This window comes from Perissodus microlepis, chromosome 19, assembly GCF_051167445.1.
Source record: "Perissodus microlepis isolate ML-2025 ecotype Zambia chromosome 19, ASM5116744v1, whole genome shotgun sequence".
In the NCBI taxonomy this organism is placed as follows: Eukaryota; Metazoa; Chordata; class Actinopteri; order Cichliformes; family Cichlidae; genus Perissodus; species Perissodus microlepis.
Window position 1 is genome coordinate 23,106,764 of NC_140479.1, and position 18,594 is coordinate 23,125,357.

Consider the following 18,594-nt stretch of genomic DNA (forward strand, 5'->3'; position numbering starts at 1 on the left):
TGTTTTAAAGAAATATTTTTATACACTCCTGCTGTTCTGTCTTCATACATTAAACATGAATTCTCAGCTCGGGTAAAAAAATAAAATAAAAAAATCTGTAGGTATGTCTCTGTGCACGTACAAGAGAGAAGGAATAGAACAAGATAATCTCTGAAACAATCCATTCACATTACTTATTTATTTGTAGTTTGAATATTTCTACACGAAAAGCACGAGTATATACAAGTGACTCTAATCTCAGTCGACTTAGTTTATCACTTTTTATAAAGCTATGATTCAAGGTTCACAGATTCCTGGTGTTTGGGGAAATGCATTCAATCTACAGACTGATTGCTACAGTTTATGATGTGATTGCAGTGCTTTGATTCTTGAACAATTCATGTTAAATCGTTCAGTGACTTAAATGTTTGTTTTGGTCTAAAAGAAGATTGCTTCTTTTATTCTAGTATAGCTGTCGTATCACCATAATTAATTTAATGTCAGCTTGCTTGTTGTGGTATTACTACTCCATTGTGCGATTGTGATTGTGTGTGTGTGTGTGTGTGTGTGTGTGTGTGTGTAAAGACCTGCAAAGACTTTTGAACAGCTGTTACTTTCAAGTTCATGTGTGGTGGTCTTCAGGCACATTTGGCTCAGTATTTTTTATATTTCAGGACTTTGGGTCATGACTACATCGCCTACAAATAAAAAGCAGTGCTTTGAGACAGTAAATACATCCCGTGCTTCAGTAGCTTGTAGAATCACCTTTAGCAGCAATAACTTGAAGTAATCAGTGTCCGTTTGACTTTATTAGTCTCTCACATCATTTTGGAGGACACTTGGCTTGCTCTTCTCTACAGTATAAAGTCTTTGCACAGTATTTTAATAAGGTTGAGGTCTGCACTTTGACTGGGCCATTGCAACACCTGAATTCTTTTCGTTCACACATTCTGTTGTAGATTTGCTGCTTGTCTTGGGTCATTATCATCATTGCCTCACATTTGACTCTACAGTACTCTGAATATTGAGGAGTTCATATTCGACTCATAGACCATCACAAATCATCACACCTCCATCACTATCTGTTGGTGTAAGGCGTTTGTGCTGCAAGATGTGGTGCTGAACATCATGACCAGACATCTTCACGTTGAGTTTGTCTGTTGCAGAAATCTCTTGGTTTGTTCAGATGAAACTTTCTGCCATTCTGCAATGTTCTTTTGGAGAGAAAAGGCTTTCTCCTGGCAATCTGTCTAAACAAGCCAGACTCACTCAGTCTGCTTCTAATTGTACTGTCATGAACGTTAACATTTTAACATCCTAAATGAGGCTGGAGAGTCTGCGATGCAGCTCCTTGCAATTTCTCCGAGCATTCCACAGTCTGACTTTGGGGTGAATTTGCAGGATGTTCACTCCTGGGAAGATTGTGGCACTGTTTTAACACATAACCAAATGCTCCAGATCAGCAAACAGCAAACTTTAGCTTTTACACTGTGCTGATCTGAACATTTCATGAGGAAGGTGCTGAGAGAATGTGCAAATTTTTTTGTCATGACATTATGAAAACATCCAATTTGAGTTTATGTACGTAAGTTGGCCATTTAAACAAATCTACAGGACATTTTTATAGAAAATCTGCCAAAATACTTCTAACTTGATTTTGTAATATAATGTGTATGTTATATACCAAGTGGTACTTTATTACACTTTGACCTGACTTGGTTAATAGTTCAACAGTCTGTTGGACACTTTCATTTTGTGAGCTTGTAGGACTGTCACTTGCTTTAAATCCACTTACCCTCTTGCAGCTGTTTTCCTCTGTGCTCCCTTTCAGCCTTGCTCAGGTCGGGAAGTGGCAGTTCCCATCTCATAAGGTTAAGTGCATCCTGACATTTTGGTTTCACTGCTTAAGACAGCCTTTCGTTATCTGAAGCCATCTCCTGTCCAAGCTCATCCAGAGTGACAGGACTGCTTTTGGCTTTCTCATTTTCTTCATCCATATAAATGTTTGGAGATTATTTTAGAGAACTCAGTTAAAAGAGGCACGTGCAGCTTGATTTGCACCCAAGATTATGTGGTATTTGTCTGAGCAGCTCAGCTGTCTGAACACTTCCTTTGCATCTTAACTTATCTTTGTACAGAAATTCCATTTTCTGTGATTTGTTTTGATTTCTGCTCAACATTTATCTATGACCTCAGAAATCCCAAAGGCCATAGCCATCTTACTAATTGTGGCATGTTTAATTCTGTATCCTGAATTACATGATCCACAGACAAATTCAGGCAAATGTGACCTCTTTTCACAGATCTTTGTATATTCACTGTCTAATTAATTTGACACTGTGAAGGCCATTAGCTTTCAAAACGATTACTTATTTAAAGTCAAGCTAGAATGTTAAAGGGAAAATCTGACTTCTGCCCAGTGTGCATTGAAGCAGCAATTCTGACCTAAAACCTTTTCTGCTTTGATGACTGGGGCAAAATTTAAATAAAATAAATAACTATTAAAATGACTAAAATTATTGCTCATTTTTACACTAGATCGCGTTTCTGTATGTATGCAGTAGTAAAGCTACATACAATTACCACCTGGCTTTGGAGTTATTGTCAGTTTTACAGAACATTATAAAGTTATGAGCTTGATTAATTTATTGTTCGGCCCTGCTTTTACTATTTCAGTTCAGGCTCAATGCTCCCATAGCAGTATGCATCTATTTTTCATGTCTAACAAATCTCATCTGTACTAACTGCCCAGCATCAAATGGTAGATGATTGATGCTATCTGATGAACATACTGAAACATGTGGGACGTGTAAAACTACAAACAAACAGCTAATATGAATTTATTTACTTGATTTGCAAAGAATCAGCTGTTTGTTTCTGGTGTTTACAACTTCAGTCTGATACTGAAGCTTTTCAAATAACAATCAACATATTTGCCTCCAGTGACACAAGGCTAAAGACCGACTGACTGATATTCTGATTGGCTGCTCTTCATCTGACATCTTTAAAGAGAAACTGGAGCCTATAAGCCTTGCCTCCTCTAACTGAACCTGTAATTACCACGTATGGAAATCTATGCCAAAATGCCAAACAGCAAAAAGTAAAAGAAACATTTTGACAACCAAACATTGTTAATAGTTTTTAAATCAGATTTTTTTTCTCAATTCTGGTTCAAACCTAATACATATGGTTGCCTTTCTTTGTTTTCATGTTTTTTAACTTCATCCATGTCAAAAATAGCATGTAACAGTATGTAAATGACAGAAAATGAGGAAAATGTACACCATTATTGAGATGCCTTTGCTGAGCTCAACAAAAAAGAAGCATTTCATTAAAAATACATTTCGCAGTAAGAGAGCCTTACTCTGCTGCACAATGAGCTGAAGTATCAAAAAGCACACTCAGGAAATGTAAACAAATAAATTGTACATAAATAATATATTCATTTTAAGGGTCTGAGCTGGTGGTTCAGCATAATATCTTTAAAGACTGTCCATTACACTGGGCGATCCATCTAATCATTGTCAGACTGATGTAGAGACAAAGTGAAGCTACCACAAATATGTACTTGTATAGCCAGCAGTCTGTCCACCTTTGCTGTTCTTCATGGTAGGGAGCTCAGGGATTCTCTAAAAGTTTGCAAATCAGTCATGAATATCAGGCCTGTATTTGTGTTCATCAATAAATTACAAAATAAATAGAATATAAAACTGTAGAGTCACATAATTTAACATCTATCAACAAGGAAATCCCTCATTGTTGAATTTTTTACAATCCAAAAAAAGAGAGAAAAAGATTGTTCACTCAGTTAACATGAAGCAAAGATGCTGATGCTGCTTATTTGTTAAGGGAAACGTTTTTGGTATAAACTGAATGTATACCAATTTAGTAAATTTAATTTAACCAGATTCCATAAATGTAACGTTTTACATTGTACTCGTAGCAAAGTTATATCCAAATTAGTTCAAGTCATTATTTTGGGCAGAATTTCTTTTGAGTGTGCATAAAAAGTTGGTTTTTTTAAGTCATCTTTTTATTTATCTTTTTACTGTTTCTTCATGATCAAATCACATGTCAGATCTGTTTTTCGTTTGTTTGTTTCTAAAACATGAATGGGGAAATACATGCACGACTACTATAGCTATTATGCCTTAGTGGAAATGAAGTACGTGTAATCCATCACAAAAACCTGAATTTCGCCCACAGTCTATTTGTCAGAATTAATATTCGGACTTGAAATGCAGTTTCCTTTTCAAAATCCTCACTTCTTCTTCAAACACTTCTACCTTTACTCACATGCGCGCGCACAGAGCTCCCACCACCAGCACACACATTGAATGCACATTTGCATACATGGACAAAGCTTTTCTGAGCCTTCAGAAGTTGGAGTCTTTCTAAGTACTTTACTGTTCCACAGAAACTTTACAGTACATGGGAGAAGCAGCGTACAGTATGACACAGAGATGAAGACAACATACATTTCATGGCTTTTCTTTTTTGGCTTGATTGAATTCAGTCACTCAGAGTTTGCTCCTTCCAAACAGTCGCACTGGTCCTTATCTGTGTAGAAGCTTTTCCTTGCTCCAAGAAATAACAATAATGTCTCTCTCATATTAAATAGATTTCCCAAACTTCTTTTTTAGTTCGTCTTAGGTGTGGGAATTCTGGCACATCGCAATGTCTGGAAAGGTGGGGGGGGGGTGTCTTTGTAGGATGCATGCACAAGTCTTTATAATTGAAATACTGTAGGTATCTAAAGGTCTATGCACAAATATTTAATGTATTTTTTAAAAAAAATCACATTTATCAAGATGGTACATTTTTTTTGCACAGTAGTTCCACTCTGACTATTATCTATTTTCTTGTTTTTGTTTTGCCTTTTTCGCTCCATTTTTTTTCACTGGATATGCCAGTTTTAATCCACGCTTGTCTTTTTTTCAGGAGCACCGTCTGAATTTGATGAGCTTTTGGAAAGCCTGCTTGAATTCGTCGTTGAAGACGGTGTAGATGACAGGGTTGATGAGGGAGTTCAGGTATCCCAGCCATGTAAAGATGTCAAACAGCACTGGATCAAACCAGCACTCTTTGCATATCGCCATGACAAGCGTGCCAACAAAGAAGGGAAGCCAACAGACAATGAACGCGCCCAGGATGATGCCCAGTGTCTTGGTTGCTTTCCTCTCCCGTGCTGCACACAGACGTTTCCTCTCCAGCACGTTGTCTGCCAGCTTGACTTTCACGCTGTTCATGAACAGAGGCGACCCTCCCCCTCCTCCTCCCACACCTCCCGCATTGCCAGAGTGTAGGTGTGCTTCGTGGTGGGAGGAGGAATTAAGAGAACAGAGAGATGACCCTGCAGAGGTCTGGATTAGCTGCGCTGTGGTGAAACGCTTCCCAGACGACGACGGTGTCTTAAAAATGTGAGAGCGGGCTGCGACGTAAATCCGACCGTAGAGGATGATGAGAAGCACTGTGGGAACGTAGAAGGCGCCGAAGGTGGAGTATAGGGTGTAAGAGATCTGATCTGTATTCACCATACACTCTGTAAGCTCCTCATGGGCTTTGGCCTGCCGCCAGAAAAGTGGAGGCATGGAAATCGATATAGATATCACCCACACCACCCCAACCATGATCCCTGCACGGCGCATGGTGCGGCGCTTTGAGTACTCCAGCGCGTGCGTGATAGCCCAATAGCGATCCAGCGCAATTACACACAGGTGCAAGATGGAGGCGGTGCAGAATGTGATATCAGATGACAGCCAGATGTCACAAACAATCTGCCCCAGCGACCAGGTCTTGCTGACAGTGTACACGATGCTAATTGGCATGACTAAAATGGAAACCAACAGGTCTGTGACGGCGAGGGAGCCAATTAGGAAGTTGGCAGGTGTGTGGAGCTTCCTGGTCAGAAAGATGGTGGCGATGACAAAGGCATTTGAAAGGACAGTAGCCAAGGTGACAATGGCTAACAGAGCAGACAGAGAGACCTGGAAACCGAGGAGTGTGGCCTCACTCCAGGGTGGTGCTGTAGTGGTGTTAGGAATCTCTGTGAAGTTTCTAATGAAGTAGTCCAGTGAGCTGTTGTCCAGCTCCATCGCGCCTCCACTCTGTTAAACCTGCTTTGAATCCAGTCTCATATCTATAATCTACAACTCTACACGGATCAGTTCAGGTGTAACACTGAAAAAGGCCATGATGGTGTGGCACTAATGGTTTTGACCAGAAGTCCGTCTTTTAATGTTCTTTTTTCTAACTTTTTTGAAACCGCATTTGTAAACGGATCTCTCCTTAATTCATCAACCCTTTTATTCAAAAAAATAATTTCATATTAACCGTTAGCAAACAACTCATTCCACAGTTTTGGTTCAGAACTAATGATACTGATGATTAGCTGGCATGAATCAGAGACGAATTTGACCATTTCTCCACTTCAGTATTGATTCGCTTAACTGGTGTAGCTGCGGGAGGGCAAAATCCTAATTTGTATTCGTCTCCCGTCAGAAAGGCACGTCTTGTCTCTCTCGTTTCCCCACGCTCTTATCTCATCTCCAACCAGCAGCCAGCCAGCAACCACACCTTCAGACCAAGCTTTTCCTATCTATCAAATGCTTTAATGGGCTCCTCCTTTTCAATAAAGCAAACCAGGGAACTGTGCGTAGGAAGATGATGACAACAGATACAAAGGTTTGCTTGCTCTCTCTCTCTCCCTTATCTTTTCTGAAGTCCACAAGAAAGCTTAGTCAGGTTCTGACTGTAACTTGGCTTTGCTCCCTATTTCTAATGATGTTGGGAAGCCAAAGCACTACAGTTACAGGATCAGCATCAAACCAAGGAAAAACTTATAAATGTAGCTCATAGGTAATTCTTCAACATCCATATCTCTCTTCTCACAGCATCGCCTGTCAGACAGATGTTCACTTGTAGAGTCCGTAAAGATTGCGAGGTTTTGTCAGATTTTCATCCAGCTTCTTCTGAGGCATCTTCTTCCTAGGTGAGACAAATGAGAGAAAAATGATTAGCAATGTTGTATTTTGCAGTGCATTATCCTGTGCACCATATTATTTATATGAACAGAGACATACACAGACAAACCACCTATAATCACCGCATGTGAATAAACTGCAAACTCAACTGTGATTTCTGAAAGGAGTATCGTGACTTGATCCATGGATTAACACCCACACTCCTGTTGTGTAGTTGTAAGACTAAATTGTCAACAACTACATAAAAACGATATTCTCTCTCCAATAATTGCAGCACAAATTAATATTTCATGGAAAAAATGAAAAAAGTTTCTTCAAAAGTCAATACTTTGGAAAGTATTTACTTTTTTATTCACATTACTCTGAAGGGAGATGGGAAATTGGAGTGTAGCAGTACAAAGGGAAATATTTCTTCCAGGCAACAGTAACAGAACATTATCACACGATGGAAGCTGACTCAATTTCAAATACAACAAAAGAGATAGGAACTGAAATGTGGAAAAGTCCCAGAAGGAACGAAAACTTCAAATGACTGCTAATCACGACCCCCCAGCTTTCCATCCATGTATTACGTTTGCTTTCATTTATTATTGAAGAGCAACAGCATGATTTACTTACCACTTATAGCGTATGTGGCAAATTGTCATGTAAATCTTTATTCTTGTCAGTTACTGTGAAAAAGCCACATTGTAAAATCTCAGCTGAGTTTTGTGTGGGAAGTGGGTTTTATTCATTTAAACATGAAATGATTAGGGAGAGGAGTTACTAGCAGAACAAAGTCTGCAAAGTTGTTAATTATTTTTAGGGATTTTGTTGATTTCATTTTTCACACATCAACCAGCTTTGAAGTGATTTCGAAGCGTTAAGGAATGTGGTGGCTGGGAAACAAACAACTGCGTTTGCCACGGTAATTACAAATGTTTGCCTTTTCACATTTAACACATCCTTCAGCTTGCACATTATTGCTGTCAAGACCGATTTCCAAGTGTATGTTTGTTCCTGATACAACTCCACAAATCACCTCCATTAAGTGAAGTGTTGATTGGCAGCTGGGCTCTTGAGAGGGATTATTGTGCTTGGGCTGTGACAATAAATTGGCATATTAAGTAGCAAAGGAAACATTCTTGGTGTCTCGGTGCCAGTCTCATCAGTCTTGAGGCATTCATTTGCAAACTCTCAAGTGCCATGACCATTTTTATAATTCATCCTCAGTACAATTTATAAAGGTTTGTTTTTGCAGTGTTTGCTCTCATATGTGCTGTTTTCTTAAGAACCATCAGGTAAAACAAAAACTGTTCACTCATTAAATTAGATGAACACGAATTTCAGGACAATCAAACCAGTTGTTATTGAGACATTTACCTAAAAACAACTGTAGATAACCTGCTGTTAGTTGGGTATTTTGTCCTAATCCGCGTGCCGTACCTCCGTGTAGGTGTGTGTATGTTTTGAGTGGTACAGGCGCCATTCCGTTATTGAATCCAAGCATGTAAGTTCTCTGCTGCTGTGTTGGTTAATAAAACCACGTTAACTGAGTTTACTGCTTCATCATTATCATACTGGTGAACATACAACATGGTGTCAGAAGCGACGGAACACGTACTTCGTAGTTGACGGTATTTTTTTTTCCGTCTCAAGTCTATTTTGTGGGTGCATTTTTTGTATCCGGACTGCAGCCGACATGGCGGAAGGATTCAGGAGGCCCGACCCGCTTGTTTTCGATGGTAATGTTGCTGAAAATTGGCGCATTTTTGAGCAAGAGTATGACATTTTTATAGCGGCGGCACACTCTGACAAGCCAGCGCGCACACAAGCCTACATATTGCTCAACTTAGCAGGTCCCGAAGCTATAGAACGGGAGCGGTCTTTTGTCTACGCGCCAGAAGTGAGAGAGCCCGGCGATGGAGGACGAGTCCTCATTCCTGCAGAATCGAAGGAGGATCCTGAGTGCCTCAAAAGGAAATTCAGAGAAATGTGCAGCCCACAAACCAACGTCACGATGGAAAGACACAAGTTCAACACGCGGAATCAGAGGACTGGCGAGACTGTTGAATCCTATGTAAGTGATTTACGGATTAAAGCAAAAAGCTGCAGATTTGGTGATCTGAGTGAAGAACTAATAAGAGACAGACTAGTTTGTGGCATCAACAATGACAATTTAAGGAAAGTGCTACTGCGTGATAGTGATTTAACGCTAGCAAAAGCCATATCTGTCTGCCAGATTCATGAAATGACTGAAGAGCATAATAAAACACTTGCTTTTCCTCAACAATCTGCATCAAATGTTGATGTGCTCCAGCCCAAATTTACAAGAAAGCACAGAGGAGATAAAATGAAAATACAAGGAGACAGGTCTGAAACTCAGCATGTCACTAACTGTACTAACTGTGGGGGCGCTCATGCTGCAAAAAAGAGTAAATGTCCAGCTTTTGGGCAGCAGTGTCATGCATGCAAAAAGTGGAATCATTTTAAGAAACGGTGCAGAGCTGTTCAGCCTACCCAAAATGTAGCAAGACACAGAAAGTCAGTTCATCATGTGGAACCAGACCAAGCTGATGACAGCGGAGATGACACATTCTACGTTGATGGAGTAAACCTGCAATATGCGATCCATGCAACTGATGTGCATGTGGAACACAAAGAGGAAGTTTTTGTCACCGTGCAGATTAATGGGATTCCTGTTGAGATGAAAGTGGACACTGGTGCTAAATGTAACGTGCTTCCCAAGAAAACAGTTAACATTATAAGAGCAGATAAACAAATGAAAGCGCACCCCAAGTCCGTTAACCTAGTAGCATTTGGAGGCAGCAAGATTCAAACCTCAGGTGTAATTAAGCTGCAGTGTTTTCTGCATGGACAGTCACATGTGCTATCATTCTTTGTTATTAATGAAGATGTTCAGCCAATACTTGGACTATGTGCATGCAGAGAAATGGGACTTGTATCATTCAGCAATGACGTCCACCAATTGAGCACGTCTGCAGATGACCTGTCACAACAGCTTATCACAGAATACAGTGATTTATTTTCTGATGAGCTTGGAAGGTTGCCAGTCACCTATCGCATGACACTGAACCCAGATGTGAAACCAGTTGTTCGCCCAGCACATCGCATCCCTTTGGCCATGAAAGACAGAGTCAAGGCAGAGCTGGTCAGGATGGAGAAATTAGGCGTCATTACTCCCGTCTCAGAGCCGACAGACTGGGTGTCTTCTATGGTAGCCACCAACAAGAAGGGCAAAGATGAAATCAGGATATGCATAAATCCTCGAGATTTAAACACTGCTCTGAAAAGACCACACCATCCCATGCGCACAGTAGAAGAAGTGGCTGCAATAATGTCAAATGCTACTGTGTTCTCTGTTTTGGATGCTAAGAACTCTTTTTGGCAGGTGTCATTGGATCAGAAATCATCCATGCTAACCACCTTCAGCACTTGTTTTGGTCGTTACAGGTTCCTCAGAATGCCTTTTGGTCTTAACGCTGCCAGCGAGGTGTTCCAGAGAGCCATGGAGCAGATATTCGCTGGGTATCCATGTGCCATCATTGTTGATGATATACTCATCGGCGGAAGAACCATGAAAGAACATGACGACAACCTGAGAAAAGTCCTTGATCGTGCCAGAGAAGTAAACCTGCGACTAAACCCATTAAAGTGCAAATTCCGGCTGAATCAGGTCAGTTATGTCGGACACATTTTCACAAGCGAGGGGCTTAAAGCAGACCCTTCCAAAACAGCCGCAATCAAAGAGATGCCAGTTCCAACAGATGTCCAAGCCCTGCAGAGGTTCCTGGGGATGGTCAATTATCTTGGAAAATTCATTCCAAACTTCAGCCATCTGTCAGCTCCTCTGCGACAGCTCACACACAAGGACAGCGAGTGGATGTGGGACACACAGCATCAGACTGCGTTCGAAGCACTTAAAGAGCACATGTCTAATCCACCTGTTCTGTCATATTATGATGTCAGCAAACCTGTGACACTAACGTGCGATGCATCACAGTATGGTCTTGGTGCAGCTTGCTTACAGGAAGGGCGACCTGTGGCATATGCTTCACGTACTCTGACAGACACTGAAACCAGATATGCTCAGATAGAAAAGGAGCTGCTGGCTGTTGTTTTCGCATGTACAAAGTTTCATGACTACATTTATGGCAAGCCTGTGGTCGTAGAAACAGACCATCAGCCACTGGTCACCATACTAAAGAAACCTATTCACGCACGCTGCACCAGCCAGATTGCAGAGGATGTTGTTAAGGCTCCAAAAATACAACATCACCCTCACATATAAATGTGGAAAACACATGTATCTGGCTGACACACTGTCTCGTGCTCCCAACAGCTCCACTTTCCAGCAGTCTGAAGAAGAGGACAACTTTGATGTCATGACGGTGAGCTGCATCTCTTCACGCCTGGAGGAACTTAAAGGACACACAGCTGAGGATGAAACACTGCAAGCGCTCAGCTCGTTCATCAAACATGGTTGGCCACAACGACTCCACAACCTTCCCACGGCGGTTCATCCATATTTTCCTTTCAGGGATGAGCTGATTGTGGATGATGGCATCATTCTTAAAGGTTCCAAAGCCGTGATCCCAAAATCACTGCAAGGAGACTACATCACCATCATGCACAGAGGACATCCCGGCGTAGAAGCTACCAAGCGGAGAGCACGGGGGATCGTCTTCTGGCCGTTCATGTCAAGAGCTATTGAACAAACAGTTACTTCCTGCTCGGTGTGTAACAGCACTAAACCTCATCAACAAAAAGAGCCCCTTCATCTGCATGAAGTTCCAGATCTTCCTTGGTCAACAGTGGCTACAGATATCTTTGAGTGGCACTGTCAGCACTATTTAGTAGTAGTCGACTCATACTCAGGCTGGTTTGAGATTGACCTGCTAAAGGATTTGACATCAGCGACAGTCATCAAGAAGCTGAAAAGACACTTCTCAGTTCATGGTGCTCCACACACTCTGATCTCAGACAATGGAAGGCAGTTTACAAGCCAGCGTTTCAAAGACTTCGCTTCACAGTGGGACTTTCAACATGTCACCAGCAGTCCAGAGTATCCTCAATCCAATGGGCTTGCTGAGAGAGCAGTGCGCAGTGCTAAACAGCTGATGGAGAAGTCACACAGAGATGGCACTGATGTATTTCTCAACCTGCTGAATCTCAGGAATGTTCCACGTGATGTGAACCTGGGTTCCTCTGCAGAACGACTTCTATCCAGACAGACTCGAACTACGCTCCCAATCACAACGAAACTGCTCGTACCACAACACCGTGAATCTGAGAGAGTGAAAGCCCAACTTCTCAACAAGAGACTGACTCAGAAGGTCTGTTATGACAGATCCAGCCGACCACTTCCACCTCTCAACGAAGGACAAGTAGTGAGGTTACAGACCCCACAGGGTTACGACCGCACAGGTGTGGTGAAGGAACTTTGTAAAGAACCTAGATCCTACCTGGTACAGTCAGATGGAAACACTTACAGGAGAAATCGCAGACACATATTGCCTGTGTCTGAGCCTGTTACTGTTCAGAAAGACACTGATCATCATCATTATGATGGACTGCAGGGTGTGGGTGAAAACAATGATGTAGAACAGTTTAAAGACAGCACTCATGTTGAGAGCTCTTCTGATGTTTTGCATTCTCCAAGACCTTCCAAGAGTGATGGTGTTTACAGGACACGCTTTGGTCGTGTGTGCAAACCAAATCCAAGATATAGGGATTAATTGGGTACTGGTTAAAACTCAGAACATTTTCAGGTTTGATGTTTGATCCAACAGTAACTGATGTCCATGCTTCAAGTTAAATTCTGTTTGAGGTGATTTTCAGTAGTAATCATATTTAACTTTATACAGCAAAATGATATTTTTGTCATGTTTATTTCTTCCATCTGGTTGCAAATTTAAATGTTCCTAAGGATCAGCATATGTCACCTTTATGCTGTGATTATTATTATTCAGTATGCATTAAACTTTATATCCGGTTGGGGATGTACTAAAGAAGGGGGATGTAGATAACCTGCTGTTAGTTGGGTATTTTGTCCTAATCCGCTTGCCGTACCTCCGTGTAGGTGTGTGTATGTTTTGAGTGGTACAGGTGCCATTCCGTTATTGAATCCAAGCATGTAAGTTCTCTGCTGCTGTGTTGGTTAATAAAACCACGTTAACTGAGTTTACTGCTTCATCATTATCATACTGGTGAACATACACGAATGACCAAATTTATTGGCAGTGCATCTAATATTTATTAAGGTGTTCCAAACAAGACTAGAATGGTGTATCTAACAACCAGCGCTGACTTCCACAGAGCTCCACAGGCAGCATGACTCAAAGTGAATCATATCCAAACACTGAGACAATAAAGGTCTGCTGACTCTAATCTGAAGTTCCTGTGTTGTGTCTTTCTACCTCTGATGGGAAAATAGGAAAAGACATTACTAATCAGTTTCTCTTTCCTGTAACTGATGGTGTCTCTAACAACATTTCAACGAATGCCGCAGCACAACAGTAAATGTGTCACAATTACCTATGTGGAATGGCGTACTTGCGGATTTACTGCTGTAATAGCTGGTTAGACCCCTATGAAAAAATAAAAAAAGTTCAAACAACCTAAAACATCTAAACAACACAAGGAACAACAATCAAGGTGCTGTGTATTGTATGATAAAGACAATATTAGAAAGAAAACCCCAACAATCACACAATCCCCTACAGCAAACACTTGGCAACAGTGGGAAGGAAAAACTCCCATTAAACAGGAAGAAAACTGAAGCAAGCTCAGGGAGGGGGATCCATCTGTAGTGATTGGTTGGGGATGAGGACTACTATTTTGATGGCAAATAACCATCAGCTGGCAGCCTTGTCTCAGCATCTAATCGTAGTATAGTTCGGTAACAGTTCCAAAATGAAAGTTGAATCGACATCATGGATATTCTCTTAGCGTTGATGTGAGGCGACATTGCCGTGATGTCTTATTAGCAAGAGTAAGTTTAATAAACTAATTGTTTTCTACTGTATATTTACTGTACAAAACCATAGATTAATGTATTAAAAGTTTTGTTTTAAAAAATAAAAATAATACTAGTCAGAGTACGTGGAAAAGATGTGTGAACATGTTAACAACTGTTAACAACCATGTACTAACCACATTAGTTGCCACTGTTTTTTTTTTTTTTAAATTAAAGACAAAGACATCTCATCCCTTCCTTATAGTGACTTAAGCTTCTATATTTTTCTGCTGTGACCGCTATTAAACGTGGCGACAGCTTTGATATTCATTGGTCTGTGGTTCATTTTTTGTCATTATAAGTGTCCTATGGACTGCTTAGCAAGTATAAGAGTTTTAATTTATCCATTCATTGATCAAACCCTTTAGTCCGTTTCAGGGTCCGGGTAGTCATCAGTCTCCTTGCCTGTAGTTACTTCATTCATCTCCTCCTGTGGGATCCTCCTTTCACTCCAAGGCAGCTAGTGTAAACTGAGATAATTTATTTAAAGTTCCCTCACATCATACAATACAAATTCTTCGTGCTTGCTTTGTTTTGCTCCAAGCCTGGACCATGACATTCGAATAGCTGAGAGGTCAGTCGACTACTGGCTTTCCTCCATCAAAGACGTGTACGCTTAAACAGCCAAGAAAAGGGCACAGAGTACTCACTGTACATACAAGCTTATTACTAAAACTGAGTCAGACACACAAGGAATGGTAACCGAGCCCTGCTAATCTTCACTGCAGCTTCATTTAAAATAATCCTTATTAAAAGGTACTGTGAAGGTAAGTACTTACTGGTTTTGAACATTTTTGCCTTTCGTTTTTTAACCCCAGGGTGAGCGTTGCTACAAGCATAAGCCAGCTGCTTAATAATTAGAAAACTAAAATAATAATTTTTACAAAAGCCTTGGCTATAAATCCAAGTGGGTTACATCAAATTTTTGTTTTGTTTTTTAGGTCTGATTCATGCATAATCCACAACTAAGCAGCCACTGTTAAAACCGCCATACTGAGTCGTTAGGATGGCTACTTCTGGCTTTACTGCATATGCATTCTGCCTATCATCATCACTCACACAGCAGTGTAAACAGTAACACGGTGAAGAAGAACAACAACAGTGACCATGGTTAACACAGAGACAGGAGTTGAGATTCATTCCCAGATGTGCATACAAACACAGCGCTGTCATCCTTGTGTATGAGAGTAGCTCAAGATATAGTTATTCATAGTACACATAAAATATCACCAAAAAAACACGATGTGCACATGTGTCAGAGGTGCTGAGTGAAACATCACACAGCTCACACAGCATGACTACTTTGCAGTCATCCCAGTGCTTCATTGCATCAGCACAGAAGTGACTGATTCGTGCGGAGAGTGTCTGGTAATGACGCTTACTCCTAGTGTTGTAATACTGAATGCACCACAGAGTGAGGCTGCAATAAGACTGTTGTGGACAATGCTGAATTATTCATTCACTTATCCCTGATGCAAGCTGCTATACTCTAATATGTTTTTAGTGAATGTCACCCCCACACCTACACACTCACAAACACATGTGCTAGTAGCATGTATGATAGATGATTAAACAGCTTATCTGTTTACACATCAGACAAGTGAAGGACAAAGCTTATCTCCTAAGGGCCTGGTTTACAGCACAATGACTTAATGAGATTCATAATGAATGGATAAGAGGGGAAGATTTTCAATCAAGACCAGACCTTGCCTAAAATTGGCTCTATACTGTTTGTGTGAAAGCGATTATGTCTACATCTGGCTTTGAAATTGAAGGTCTAATGCAGTAAGGCCTGATGCTAAGCTGAAATGTGCATTTATCATCCTTTAAAAAAACTTAGTGGGAACAACATCTCAAGATTGCAATAATAAAAAGCAAAAATAGTTAAAATTACTCATGTGGGTGTGACAAAAAGCAGAACTGAAGCACCCACAATACTGCATCTCTGCCCAGTTGGAGCCATTGCTCCACATGCCATTCACAAATCAGAAATTAATTTATTTCAGGCTTGGGTTAAGTCCAAGCAGATGCTGCAGCATGTGAGGCAGGCTGGTTGTTGGTCTGGGTGAAAGGGTAATACCCTCCAAATGCAGCAGGCCTGCATATGATTTATGGCCCAGTGTAGATAGGCAAATTGATTTAACCAAGAGGCAGAGCCATTGCTACCTTTGCTGTCAGCTAATGTCTAGTGTTTACTCAAGCATGCACTAAATGGTAGGTGAGCATGGATGTGCTATGTGGCTGAATGTGTGGTGGGCTTATGAGGGTTATGTCTTTCTCAATTTATGCCAAAATGATACATTCTGAGACAGCATCTGCAGTATCTGTAGAGGTGCATCGCACATGAACTCTAGACAATGACCAAATTTGTACTTGTGTCTCTTTCGTCCTGCCTCTCTCTCTTAGCCCAGCAGATGATTGTCCCTCTTTTACTCTGAGGTTTCTTCCTGTTAAAAGGAAGTTTTTCCTGCCTACTGTTACCACGTGATTGCTCATAGAGGGTAGTCAGATTGTTGGGGTTTCTTTCTACTACTTGTCTTTACCTTACAATATAAAACACCTTGAGGTGAGTGTTGTGATTTGGTGCTATATAAATAAAACTGAATTGAATTGAACTGAATTTGTCGAGCACATAGCTGGAAATAGTCAACCCAATGTCACCGCAAAGCATGTAACAGACCAGGTCCACCATTTCAATTTCAAGCTTTGCCTCTCCAAGTCGTGAAAAGGACAGGCATGCAGACATATATGTACCAGCAGGGGCAGATAATATATTTAAGGCCAAGAAGTCGCTAGTGACAAAGAAGGGTATGAAGTCTATTCTAGGATCCATCAATGCCAGAATCTATTAAGATAGGTGGCTAATACGTATTTACATGCAAATGTGTTAGTAATGTCTGTTTAGATGCTTTCCCATGATTGCTTTCATTTGGCTTGTCTGTTACATGTCTGGTGTGATACTGGGTTGAAAGAGACCTTTATTTGGGTTTAAGGCAGCGGTCCCCAACCTTTTTTGCACCACGGACCGGTTTATGCCCGACAATATTTTCACGGACCGGCCTTTAAGGTGTCGCGGATAAATACAACAAAATAAAACTAGTACCGGTACCGAAAAAAAAGATTTATTCATAACGCACGTGAAAAGACCCAGGAAAACCGAGTTAACGATAAAAACGATAACAAAATAACGCTGAAAACCGATAAAAACCCTGAAAACCATACATTTCACACCTGAGCCTCAACTCTCGCGGCCCGGTAACAAACGACTCACGGACCGGTACCGGTCCGAGGCCCGGGGGTTGGGGACCGCTGGTTTAAGGAACAGGTTGGATTGTGCAGTGGGTAGAAGATTTGCCGTCCACTCTATTGTTGTGAATCCTCTGGACTTGCTCGTACTACATTAGACGAGAGACCAGAGCTTAAAGACCATTTACTATCAGTTCTGGCGTAGGTGGACATTTGGTTTCACAGATGCAGCGGTAAAGTTTATTGCTGCAGGACATGCATGGAAACTGTCCAGCAACCACAGTTATTCCCAGACCATTCAGATGAGAGATTGCCTAATTTGATTACAAATGTTGATATAATTACACCAGCTACTATGACCTGAAAACAGTAAGCATGGCTAAGCTACTGCTGCTGGCATGAGTAAAAACAAAAGTAACTTTCCCAAGGTTAGAAATCATCTTACAGTGGGATTGCACCAGCCACAAATCCTGTCACAATGTTGACGATCTGACCCATGAGTAGTCGCTGAGTGTTGCTACATTACTGTATCACTACTCAGTACTAATGGATCAGACAACGCCATTCTGATCTCAGTTAAATTTTTCAAAGCTTGATTATTCCTTAAAGTTCCTGGCACAATGACACGAACACAAAAACACACAGACCAAGAAGGTGTACACATAAGAGCTATGCACTTGTTGTTAAAGATTTCATAACTTAGCATCAGTCAGTGTTTTCTTGTGCACAATAATGAAAGTCAAAAATGAATAAATGCATGAATTAAGAACTTTCTTGATTAATTTAAATGCAAGAAATATACATTTTATGCTCCTCGATTTCACTTCTCAAACCTACGTGCCTGGCTTCAAACAATAATCATTGTTCATTTGATCTGAGTAGGTGAACTGCCTTTTAACTGTGTTCTAGCCAAGCGTGTGCTGCCAATGCATTTGGATGCTGTTTCCTATCATTATAGTCAGCACACAGGCAAAAATTGTTTATGCATATCCAGTGATCTCCTATATGAGCAACCTCTTTGCAACAGGTGTAAGGAAAAACTGTCTTTTAGCAGCTTAGTGCAGAACAGTAACAGAGTTATAGATCAGTGGGACACGATATACAGGGAGTGCAGAATTATTAGGCAAATGAGTATTTTGTCCACATCATCCTCTTCATGCATGTTGTCTTACTCCAAGCTGTATAGGCTCGAAAGCCTACTACCAATTAAGCATATTAGGTGATGTGCATCTCTGTAATGAGAAGGGGTGTGGTCTAATGACATCAACACCCTATATCAGGTGTGCATAATTATTAGGCAACTTCCTTTCCTTTGGCAAAATGGGTCAAAAGAAGGACTTGACAGGCTCAGAAAAGTCAAAAATAGTG

At 40.9% G+C, this 18,594-nt stretch overlaps 1 protein-coding gene across 1 annotated transcript in view; it reads right to left on the reverse strand.

The window, feature by feature from the left end:
- Nucleotides 1–4,362: 4,362 nt before the first annotated feature.
- Nucleotides 4,363–18,594, reverse strand: part of htr1d (5-hydroxytryptamine (serotonin) receptor 1D, G protein-coupled) — a 29,072-nt gene continuing 14,840 nt past the window's right edge. Inside the window, exon 2 of the mRNA XM_084914742.1 lies at nucleotides 4,363–6,966. Within this exon, the coding sequence (XP_084770868.1) occupies nucleotides 4,917–6,074 (1,158 nt within the window). The 5' untranslated portion in view covers nucleotides 6,075–6,966 and the 3' untranslated portion in view covers nucleotides 4,363–4,916. The remainder of the gene's footprint in view (nucleotides 6,967–18,594) is intronic.